The sequence below is a fragment of the Ictalurus furcatus genome, chromosome 17, assembly GCF_023375685.1.
Source record: "Ictalurus furcatus strain D&B chromosome 17, Billie_1.0, whole genome shotgun sequence".
Lineage (NCBI taxonomy): Eukaryota > Metazoa > Chordata > Actinopteri > Siluriformes > Ictaluridae > Ictalurus > Ictalurus furcatus.
The window spans coordinates 8,922,393-8,935,074 of record NC_071271.1 but is presented as its reverse complement, the minus strand read 5'-3'; the positions used below and the strand labels follow the sequence as shown (position 1 = coordinate 8,935,074).

General features: G+C 41.8%; 1 protein-coding gene across 2 annotated transcripts in view; it reads left to right on the top strand.

Annotated features, from left to right (window-relative positions):
• sorl1 (sortilin-related receptor, L(DLR class) A repeats containing) overlaps positions 1-9,199 on the top strand; it is a 92,621-nt gene extending 83,422 nt beyond the window's left edge. For both annotated transcript variants that reach the window (XM_053646351.1, XM_053646350.1), the window contains exons 42-48: positions 349-468; positions 564-728; positions 834-1,008; positions 3,484-3,590; positions 3,689-3,890; positions 6,549-6,761; positions 6,962-9,199. In XM_053646351.1, coding sequence (XP_053502326.1) covers positions 349-468; positions 564-728; positions 834-1,008; positions 3,484-3,590; positions 3,689-3,890; positions 6,549-6,761; positions 6,962-7,029 — 1,050 coding nt within the window. In that variant the 3' untranslated portion in view covers positions 7,030-9,199. The remainder of the gene's footprint in view (positions 1-348; positions 469-563; positions 729-833; positions 1,009-3,483; positions 3,591-3,688; positions 3,891-6,548; positions 6,762-6,961) is intronic.
• The last annotated feature ends 3,483 nt before the right edge of the window (positions 9,200-12,682 follow it).

Sequence of the window (12,682 nt, the reverse complement as noted above, 5' to 3'; positions counted from 1 at the left end):
ATGAAAACCCAGTGCAGTAGAATGATGTGTGTGGTGGCGTGGGAAAACCTGTCAGATTCCGGCAAAGACCCTAAAAAAAGCCTAGATAAATCAGATTTTGTCCAACATACTTTAACTCCTCAAGTTTATATAAATATATGACGATCCTATTTTAGTTTAGGAGCTGTAGATTTTTAAAAATCACATGGTAGAAAATCTCAAAATTGCACCATGTGAACAGCTTTTTTATATATATATATATATATATATATATATATATATATATATATATATATATATATATATATATATATATAAAATATAATATAATATATGTGTGTGTGTGTGTGTGTGTGTGTGTGTGTTTAGATGTATGGTGTGTTCTATGCCACCTCCTTCCTGGATCTTTACCGCCGGCCACGCAGTGTGAACAGCACCAGCACCAGCATAACCGTCACCGTGGACAGCGATGAGCAGTATCTCTTCCTTGTAAGAGAGTACCCTTACTCTCACTTGGGATTTTAGGCATGCTTGAAATAGCATGTCATATGCACAGAGGTGTTGAGTTAGTGTATGTTTTACAGGTGCGGGTGATCTCACCGTATCTGGGCCCTCCATCAGAATCGGCTGTAGTGAAGATGATCCCTAATGAAAGGCTTCCTCCACGCAACCTGCATAAAGTCCTAGTGGATAAAACACAGGCCATACTGAAATGGCAGCCGCCATACGACTCCCCCAGCGCTCCTCTGGTAGGAATATGAATACACTTCTATCATTTTTGACATTGAAGGGAAGTAAATGTGTGCTGTTGGTTAGCATGTAGCATCATAGCTGGGTGTCTCGGTTGTGTGCAGACGTATGTAGTGCATTTGAGGGACACGGTGCGGAAGACGGAGCGTGATTATAAAGTCACCACTCAGAACAACACAGTGGAGTACAGCCTTAAGGGACTGGAGCCTGGCGGTCGCTACAGTATCACCGTCCGACTCCGCAACATGACCAAGGAGGCCAGTTACACTCTTAACACAGGTACCCAAAACACAACAACCTTCAAAACCCAACACGACCCTCATTCAGCCAGTTTGGACCCAGCATAACTCTCAGCACCAGTGGAACCCAATGTAGTCTCAGTGCCTATTGGAGCTTCACATGCCACTTAATGCTTGTAAGAGCCCAACATGCTTTTCAGTGAGAGCCAAGCATACCTTTCAATACAAGCCTAGCATGTCTCCAAATAACTGTTACAGCTCAAAATATCTCTCAGTGCCCCTTAAAGCCCAGTCTGGCTCTTAATGCCTATTAAAACCTAACACTCCTCTCATGGCCCATTAGAACCCATCATGCCTCTGATGGATATTGAGAGGAACCCAGCATGCCCCACAATGCTCATTAGAGCCCAACATGCCTCGGGAAGCCTATAAACACCTAAATGTCTATCGTTGCCAGATAGAGCCCAAAACACCACTCGATGGCGGCTGGAGCCCAGTGTGGCCCTCAGAACCCATTATAACTCAGCACAACTCTCAGTTCCTATTAGAACCCAGGATGCCTTTTAATAGCCATGATGATGATGATGATGATAATAATTCCTTATATAACTCTTTCCTAGGCCCTCAAAAGGGGGGTTGGTCTCCTCAACCACCACCAGTGTGTAGCATCCACCTGAATGGATGATGTGACGGCAGCCATAGTGTGCCAGAATGCCCACCACACACCAGCTATTGTTGGAGAGGATAGGAGGGGAGAGTGATATAGCCAATTCAGGGATGGAGATTATTAGGGGGCCATGATGGATCAGGGCCAATGGGGGAATTTCAAATGATAGCAAAAACATCTCTCAGTGCCTATTATATTCAAATGCTGCTCTTAAATGCACATTAGAACCCACCAGAGCAATTATAGGCCACAATAGGACATGGTTCTCATGCCCGACACAGTTCTCAAAACCATTTAAATCCCAAAATACTGTAGTGTCTAATTATTAACACTGTCAACCCAGGTAGCCAGGTCTTAAACTCTATTAGAACTTGACACAACTTCAACACCAGCTGTCACTCTCTTTGCAGACCTGATGTTGCAGAGGCTCCATGACTATCAATCCCACCTTAGTGTAGGGGAAATGGGTCTGTTTATACAGGAAGCTCAAGAAATTTTACCTGCTTCACTGTAAATTTAACCAGTCTCATTAGACAGTCAATCTCATAAAATATGTTCACATTATATTTTAGCATTTTTAAGTTTAATTAGAAATGGTAAGTCCAAATTATTAGAACCTCGATTTTCAACTGAAAGAACTAATCAGTGGCTTTTGGTTTATGAAGGATTAGTTCTGAATAGTTTGGCTTCTTGCACTATCAAAGTGATAACCAAGACAAGGCAACAAAAATGAATTGAAAACACAGTGAAATGAAGAAACAATAATCAGCTACGTAGGAAAAGAATGTGTGTGTGTGTGTGTGTGTGAGAGAGGGAGAGAGAGAGAGAATGAGTGGAGAAAGAGTGGGGTGTGTGTGTGTGTGTATAGTGAGTGGGTACATCTGTGTGTATATGTGAGCAATCGAACACTCTGTCAAAGAGCTCACTTATAAGTGTGCATGTTCTCACTGAGCATTGAAAACTATGCGCAACAATCGTAAACAATACTGTTGTTTCCTGCCCAAATGTCCAAAGTTCTTTAGTTCATAGCACATACAAGAGAAATGCCGCCTTAAGATCCTTGTCTTAAGCCTTTGTGTGTTTTGAATGATTGCAAAGGGATGCATTGAGATGAGGCGTCCACTTGCGTGCAGTTTGTGGATGGGTTTGTCCTGGTCCGGCTCTGAATAAATGGTAGCGCAGTGCGTTTAGAACCATTTGTTTTCATGCATACATGGATCAGACCTTGGTGATGCGATTCAGTCAACTTTATCACACATGGAGGTCTGGTTGTCCAGTAAAGTTGCACAAAAAGGGAAGCCAGACAAATGCGATATTGCTGGGTGGGATTTGTCTTCGCAGCAAGGCCCGACTGTAAGAAAAAGACTGCTGATGAGAGCTGTGTTCTCTCTTGGTTGCCACATCATGCAGCGAGCAACCAGAGAGAGGTGAGATTTCATTTCTTTGAGGTCCGTCTGCGAGAGGGTCAGACCAGAGAGTGAGAGTGGGTCCTTTTGATATTTTACAGACGCGACATATCTGGTGTTGCTGTGAATCTGTGGGTGCATATTACCTAATCCTTATTGTTTAAGTCAGCCTGGTAGTGAAATCTAAATCGTTTGACAGGAACAGTAAAAGTAATGTAGGCTGCCATTATAACAGATCTGCTCTACCACTGGGGCAGTGGCTTAACTGCAGGTTTGGGTTCAAGCCCCAGCACCGCCAAGCTGCCCTTGAGCAAGGCCCTTAACCATCTCTGCTCCATGAGCGCCGTATCATAGCTGACCCTGTGCTCTGACCCCTGCTTCGTAACAAGCTGGGTTATGCAGAAAAATTCAGGCTTCTTCTTCTACTCTGTCTCTCCTACAGTTCCTCTACCTCCACCCGATGCTCTCAAGATCCTCACCGAGCAAGACCATGTGTTCCTGTTCTGGAAGAGCTTGGCCGTGAAGGAGCGGAGTTTCAACGAGAGTCGTGTACGAACCCTCACCCGCCCTCACACACACTCCACTCCCCCCATACAGACTCCTCATTCCTGCAATGCTAATAGTCTTTCTGCGTCTGTGATCAACAGGGCTACGAAGTGTCCGTGTACGACAGTGTAAGTAACTCCACCACATCGCTGGGAAACACCACAGAGACCTTCTTCAGGATCAGTAATCTGCTGGTGGGCCACAACTACACATTCACAGTGCGTGCTTGCTGCTTGGTGAACGGCCAACTGTGTGGTGAAGCGGCGGTGTTGCTGTACGATGAGCTGGGGAGTGCAGGAGCAGGTACACGCTCACACATGCACAAACACGCCAGCCCTCAACTTGCTGCTCTTTATTATTGTGTGCAGTGAAGTAGGCTTTAGGATCAATTGGTGTACTTGAAGAGACAGACAGGCAGGAGACACGTCATTTTTTAGTTTCTTGTATTGAGTTTGATTATCTTGATGGAGCGTACTTTGAAAAGGTGCCATGCATAAATTGTTGCATATGTACTGAATTTGTTTGGTCATGTGTGGCAAAGTTCCCGCATTTCTGCAACTTGAATAAAATATCTGCTCCAATCTCTTTCCTGGCCTCTGTAAGCAGGAGCAAAAACAAATAATGTGGAGCATAAACATCCAACAGTTTAGAGCGATCAGACATCTCGACTAACATTTTCGCAAAATGTGTGAGGAAAAATAAAGAATTTCAAGGCACTCATTTCCAGACCTGGGATTTTAACAAACCTTTTTTTGGGGGGGCGGGGGGGAATTGTTCTGCTGTTATATTAAGACAAGATACCAAAGTTTAGAGTTTATACACAGTAAAAAAATCTTCCTGAGTTGATTTCCTGCCTGCTGCTTTCCTTTTAAAATAAAGTTAGCCTTAACTTACATCTCCCATATTATTGGATGTTTTCAACTGTCCACTGGTTTTATATTATTATACCATGGTCTGTCTGAATACTTGATTCTGATTGGCTGTAAGGTGTGCGCTCAAACCGTTGAGTGCACAGGTAGTTCCAGTCAGTTTAATCACCGCTGCCTATGAACAATTGTAACCATAGTAACATAGTTACAGTTGCATACAGTAGTTAAAGTCACATCTTCATTATTAGTAGAGACACGGCAGATGCAGGTAATTCACACTTGCACATCTCTCTCTCTCTCCTCTCTAATAACTATTTATTATAATTCATTCAAATAAATGTAATCTTATCGCACTACTTTATCTCTGTGTATGATTTAGAGCGGACAGAATTCTAGATTTAACAACCCGTATATGAAACAACTAACGAAAATTAACCGTTATTTTTATCCTTTCAGTCAAATTTTGCACTGCAAACATCAATGACATCTTTAACTTGTCAATGCCGGCAAGTGACCATGGTATAAGCAGGATAATGGGGGCAGTGGTGGCTTTGCGGTTAAGGCTCTGGGTTACTGATGGGAAAGTCGGGGGTTCAAGCCCCGGCGCTGCCAAGCTGCCACCGTTGGGCCTTTGAGCAAGGCCTTTAACCCGCTCTGCTCCAGGGGCACTGTATCATAGCTGACCCTGCGCTCTGACCCCAGCTTCCTGACATGCTGGGGTATGCGAAGAAAAGAATTTCACTGTGCTGTAATGTATATGTGATCAATGATTATTATTATTATTATTATTATTATTATTATCATCATCATTTATCATTATACTACACAGCTAGGTGTGCGTTACACAATTTTAACGCACTCCGCAGAGGTTCTTTGCCTCTAAGTCACACAAGCCATGTATTATCCCTTACACAAATTTCTAAACTCCTCCCAGTTAGTTTTCTAAAGTTACAACTAAAAAAAAACCCCCACAAAAACCAGACATTATTTTTGTTCTGTTCTGTAGGCTATAATACGGTGTACTTCAAAATTTAGAGCAAAATATGGTGACTATTTTCCATAAAAGTTACAGTTGCACCATTATGAACCATAATTAATTAAGTTCTTTATAAACCAATTCCATTTGTTAAAGGTAGTAACGTTACTGCAGTTACTTACAATAAAGCAGCAAATTTCCTGTTGCAATTTTTCTTCTTGCAAATTAGCAGGCCAACGGAATATAGAAAGTCAGGCTACAGAAAGATTAAATCCGTCTGTAAACAGGTCTGAAGTTTTTTATGAGGTAAAGGCAAGCTGGCATTCATGCCTAGGTATTTCACATGCACATGTTGAGGCGCTCTGGATTTGGAAGGAACATTTTGAGTTTCACAGTTTCTGCAGATCATCTTAGGAGAGGGACAGATACATCACTGAATGTCACAGCCTGAGAAACCAAGCGAGACCAAATGAGAGATATTTAGTCAGTGCTTTATTATTCCCTGATTGTTTATTGTGTTTACTTGTTCTGTGTTAAGGTAATGAGCGTGTGTACGCTGTATGTACACAGATTTGAGCAAAGAAGTTGAAATTGTCTTTATTGTTTAATCCATCATTCAAAAAGTTCACAAAAATTCTCTGCTCTCATGGATATCAATTGCAGACACAACATAAAATATATATCTTTGTTAAATATAGGTGTGCAACAATTACTGGCACCCCTATGAATCCATATGAGAAAAATATATTTGAAGTATATTCCCATTGATATGTTTACAATTTTATTTAGTACACCTGGGTGACTAGGAACAGAAAATTGTTCAACCATGATTTCCTGTTTCCCAGGAGTATAAATATGAGGGAACACATACTCCAAATTCCCTTAGTCATTCATAACAATGGGTAAGACCAAGGAATATAGCTGTGATGTGCGGCAAAAGGTTGTTGAGCTTCACAAAAAGGGAAGTGTCTATAAGAAAATAGCACAAGCATTGAAAATGCCCATTTCCACCATCACGGCAATAATTAAGACGTTCCAGTCAACTGGAAATGTTACGAATCAACCTGGAATCAGACGTGTGTGTAAACTCTGTGTTTTTGGTTTTGTTTTTTGCAGGTGCCAGTGACTCAGCTGCTCGTTCAGGCCATTCAGGTGACACAGCAGCTGTGGTGGTGCCGGTTCTGTTCGTGCTGTTGCTGTGTGTGTGTGGAGGTCTCGTGGCTCTGTACGTGCGCCACCGCCGCCTGCAGCACAGCTTCACCGCCTTCGCCAACAGCCACTACAACTCACGCCTTGGCTCAGCCATCTTCTCCTCAGGAGATGAGCTTGGTAAGAGCAGTACACACTCTGCTCACACTCATTCTGTCCCACACAAGACATCTACAATTCATGTCATGGTTTACAGGCTGTTTCTACTTACAGAAAGCATTCGATTCATTCATTACACTTTTTCTCGACACAGTTTTAGAATTTTGAAATTTGGTTTGTCTTTCGTTTACTGATGTGGCGTTTTGTTCCTCCTCCAAAAGGCGATGACGACGAGGATGACCCCATGATTGGCGGCTTCGCAGACGACGTTCCCATGGTGATAGCATAGTTGCGTTGTTGAGCCACTATGCCCTTTTCCTCCGACTCACTCTCCCCTCGTCTTCTGTTCGTCTCTCCTCCTTTTTCACATGTATCTGTGCAGTATACCTCCGCCCCAATTGGCTGATTCCACGCCCCCCCCCCCCCCCAATCTGGGATTTCAGGATACAAAGCAAGAAAGGAGAAAACAAAGCAAAAGAGATATTTTTAAGAAAAAAAAAATCTATGATGCACTTTTTCGGATGCGCAATAGCTTATTTTTTTATATATAATATATCGTTTGTGGGTGATGGACCTTGTGGGAAGAGGAAAACAAAAGCGAGCAGAAGCGAGCCGTGAAGAGGTTTGTCAGCTGGGCTCAGTGGTCAGGGAACAGAGCCTGCAGTCCCACCAAATCACAAACACACTGGAGCGTTGCATTCGCTTAAAAAGCTTAAATAAGCACCTATCAACTATCCACAAGAACATTCAAAATCAACAAAAAAAACTCAAATGTATAAATGTACAAAGGAAAAAATGGACCAATGAATGGCAATTTAAAAAAAATATAAAAGAAAAAAAGGGAAAGTGGTATTTAGGATGTTGACAGTGAATTGCACAGAAATTGATTGTTATATATTCTTTTATTGTGTCACTTTGTCAGTAGACGTGTGTCTTTGCCCACAGTACATTGTTAACATTTTGATGTTCAGATCTGTTTCTCTTTTTAATGTGTCTACATATCTCTTCAGAGCCTGTATAGATGTGTTTTTCTGCTCGTGGAAAATGTGAACTCACGTTTTGTTTTTACGATAACTAGATTTCTTTTTTCAAAACCTTTCTAGCGATAATGCTGAATCACTGTAAGGCATTGAAGAATGATTGGCAGATTATCTTTTTATAATTTTTTTTTTTATAAGTTGTTCTCAGAGTATTCGGAGTGTTTTGGCCTCCAAAGCTGACACAAGTTCCCCCTGTTAAAAAAAAAGCTTTTCCCAAAATTTAACATTTCAAAATGGCACTGATTTCTCTATACATTGTTTTATTGTTTGATTTTTTTTTTTTTGTAATTATTATTATTTTTTTTTTTACATTGAATTTTCATAAGTAATGGTGAAACTGTTACAATGCTCCCATTAGCTGTCATTTTAACAGTCTTTTGATGTTCTCAGGGAAGTGTGTGTGCGTGCGTGCGTGTGTGTGTGTGCGCGTGCGTGTGTTAGGGCATGGTACCAGTGTTATCAGCCTGTGTAAGTGGTTAGGGTGTGTTTTTATCTCTGAGGCAGTCATGCAGCGCAGCAGCTTTGTCTTACACGTCAGTCAAGACTTCATCGTCACATCTTGTGCCAAATGTACAAGAAAGCAGAGAGAATATAATATAATGATAATCTGACCGCGCTTTGAAGAGGTACATTGGAATCGGAAAACCTGTTGAATCTCGTCGATATCGAGTACTGCTCGCAAGCCTTGTTTATGAATGTATTTTTGTTTATATGTATTTTTTGAGTTAATGTGGAAAGCAATCACACTGATTACAAAGCCCACCTCTATTTTTCCCGAACTGTTCGTTTTCACGTTGGAGTCAGGTACAGTCGGTACGGGTGGGCTGATTTATCCATTCACGTCATGTCTGCCTTCTGTAGTTACAATAACTCGGCTGTGATTTCACTTCTTCTTAAACTTCTACCATGTGTTGTGAAATATGTGTAACCCGACTACACTGTTTTCTCTTTCGGCTGTAGACATGACTGCATAGATACACTTGCAGAATTGTACATCATTCCCAATGATCTAGTTTGATTTTCAGTTGCATAGTCTGCCACATATGCCTTATTATAAACAGTTTGAGTTGTGTGGTCATGTCTAGTCGATGGAAAAACTCGTTGGTTGTTGCCCAAACTATAAAAAGATGACTGCAACTTAGTGTCAGCTGTGTTGTGTTTCACTGAAGCACCTGGTTGAATTCTGAACCACTAATTCCCATCACTCAGTATGTCTTCGTGTGAAGTTTGCAATGTTGAAACCCACTGGTTTTTTGAAATAGGATGTTTACTTATGCACAGTAATGACATCCGGCACAGCCATGTTTTGATTTGATTCTGCTTGCCTGTGGAGGGTTTTGCAGACATGAATCTTGTGAAGAGGTACCGTCAGAGGTGTTTTAAGAACCACTTATGCGCAAATAAACACATTGAAACCGACTCCTCTTGCTCTGTGTGTGTGCTTAAATAATTATTTTCCCATAGTTCCCTGCAAAGCTTCTGTATGCTTTTCAATGGTAAATTGTGCAAAACTGCTTCATCTCAGCATTTCTAGGCTACGTCCCAAACCGTATACTACTCTACCTAATGGTATGTCAAAATACTGTTTGTGGTGGTGTACTATTTTGACATGCTGTTTAGTCATATAGTGTGTGGTTTGGGATGTAGCTTGAAGGTTTCACCCTCAAGGAGTCTGGAGGGGAACGAAAGATGTTTAGGGTCATTCATGGTGAATGGCAAATTTGGAAAACTAGGCCAAGTGGTACGAGATAAGAATAAATAAGAGGAAATGCAGCTGTTATTTGTTTCAGCTCATGTTCCTTGTGTTTATTCATGAGGTGGTGCTGCTTTTGGGCTGCAGTTGGACGTGTTTACAGAGGGCCAGCCTCCTCCTCCATTACAGCCTGTTCCCAGCTCTGTTTGTTTAAACTCGCCTGCCTTTATTTATTCTCACATGTCACACTCCCACCCGCAGCCCAGACATGGTGGCAGTATGTTAGTAAGATTGTAGTGAGTAGGATGCTTGATGGTTGTCACATCGCCATAACTGAACTGATGGAGATGTGTCAATCAACAGATTCAGCACTGTGGATTCTGTTGTATCCTGTAACATATATTCTTTATGAGGGGAAAGTACATAAATGTACAGTAACTGTGCTGAAACGTAGCGTGCGTGTGCGCACTTGAATATGACAAAAAGCAGCCCCCTCATTATAACCATCTAATAAACCTTTCTGTAAGTATTTCAAAATAGCTTAAACAGGAGACATAAGAGTTGACAAATAATTATCTTTTTTTTTTTATTATTTGGCTGAAGGATTTCATAGTGAGAGCTTTTTGTTTGTTTAGTTGAAAAACCTAATTACACATGTCCCCTTCAGATGCAAATGAACCGCATCTGTTAAAACACTCCAAAGCGAAAGGAGCCAGCAGATGAGTTTATGCATACAATTCACCTTCACTGGCTCCACCTTCACTGGCTCCAGCTTAGCTATAGGTGGGAAAAGCAGCTCAGTAACCGCATGCAGTGAAAACTGTCATTAGAAAGATCTTTAAAGTGATAATCACATTAACTCGAATAGAACAAAGCCTAGCCTATTTATTGTTACTAGGTTTTTCAGACTCCTCTCACTTTACAGTTATCTTTAACTGCAGTGTAGCCTATTGTGTAATATGTTACGGGGGGGAAAAAAAAAAAGAAGTTTTGTTCCGTAAGACCCTCTGAGATGATATACAAGAACACCTGGCTTGTCGAGTTGACCACCATCAAAACCTCTGTCAAATTGGACAACCTTTTGGAGAGAAGTGCATAAAAGCATCCTCACACATCTCCCTTTAAGAGATTTTTCAAACACATGGCTGATCTGCACTGAAATTGTCAGAAGAGGAACAGAGAACAAAGCAAAACAACTCCATTAAAGATGCCTTCGATATTTGCCATCCCAGGAGCTTAACAGACTGTGTTAAGCCCTTCTTTATTTTCCATTTTTAAACAACAAATTCTCATATCCATAACAATCTGCTACCATTCCATGACCATGCACTATCCTTTACTGCCATTTTCCTGGCTGCAAACACTCAACCATCTCATTTCATGCTCTAGATGGCGAACCCATTGGAGAGGGGCTCCATCTCTCGGCTTACAGAGCCCCTTTATGAGATGGTAGGGGCCACACATTAGAAAAAGACCCCATTCATCCTCATCAGTAGTCCATCATCAATAGTTCCTGGCCGGCCCTGGTTATAACACCACCACCCAACTATATACTGGCTGTACACCCTTTTGTGGTCTGAAGAACCACTGCATGCACACTAGGGTGGCTTAACTCACAACTAGGCAGGGGGGCATTGTTCTTTTTATTTAATTTTACCATCTCTTATAGTTCAGGGTCAAATGCCACACAGGTGGATACTCTGTGGTGCAGAGAGAATCTTACAAAAAAAAGACTAACCACATACACTCTGAAACTTTCATTCTAGCCTCCATTATATGGAAGTTTAACAAGGATATTTTGTCCAGCGCAAGAGGTAGATGTTCAGAGGGAAACATCAACCACCACTCTTGTGAACTCGTCTACTGATATGGGCACATACAGGTCCCTGGAGATACCTGGAAGGATGGTCATATCAGGTGACATGGAGGAGATCCACATCTCCAATAGTGTCCCACAAAGCTTAATGCTGGGTCCTCTTCAGTTCTTCCTCCATACATGTTCTCTTGGTGATGTCATATCCTTACTGTACATGGGTATTCATACTACTGCTATACTGATAACATGTCTGGCAGACATCTCATCATGGATTTACCATGGATCTCATCAGCTGAAACTTAATACCAGCAAAATTGAACTGCTATACATCCCTGCTGCATCCCCATGCCAATATCTTGTGATCTCCCTGTATAACGCTGTCCTTTTTTGCCTCTCATGGCTAGATTCGCTCATGCTGATTTCCGTCTACAACATTAGGAGGATTTCTATACACAGAGGCCACTCAGGTGCTTGTTTGGTGCCATAACCCTTGTCATTTCGAGACTGAACTACTGCAATTTGCTCCTGGCAGGTCTGCCCCTACGCATCATCTGACCTCTGCAACTAATCCAGGATGCAGTTGCACAACTTGCTTTTAACATGCCCAAGTTCTCCCACATTCCTATGCTCCCTCCACTGGCTTCCTGTAGCTGCCCACATTAGATTTAAAACACTGATGCTTGCCTTCAAAGCCAAAAATGGACCAGCACCCACCTACCTTAAAGCACACATCTCACCCTGCTCAGCACCACACTCCCTACGTACCTGTAGCACTGCTCAATTGGACCCACCATATCTCAGGATACAAGGAAGACATGCATCCAGTCTCTTCTTTGTTCTGGTACCTAGATGGTGAACAAACTTCTCCTGGCTATTCGATTAGCTGAATTATTGGTTGTCTTCAAACAATAACTAAAGACTGACCTCTTCACCAAGTACTTAAATTAGTATGTGTTTTTTCATACTTTACTAATGTCCCCAACAGGGTTTTTAGACTGATGGTACTCGTAATTCCTGACCCAGTGAACCAGCATGAGGACTTCAAAGCTCTTTTGTAAGGCACTTTGGATAAGGGCATCTGCTAAATCCCATAAATGAAAATGAAAATGTTCCAGTACCAGGACTGAGAAACACGACTCCAATGCATTTACAACCATCATGATCAACTCTCTGCCTACTGCTTTTCAAATTGTGCAGCTAATGTCCAAGCACTTGTTTTGCCGTTGTGGAATTCTATAAGAAAAGCCCACCATTAGAATATGGTGGGCTTTTGTTGAAAAAACTGGGCATGACCTTGTCCTTAGCATCAGGATATCATCCACAATAAAAATTTACAGGTTGAAAGAAGAAACCAACAGCTGGGGGGATTCCTAGGAAGCCACTGCCACGATCA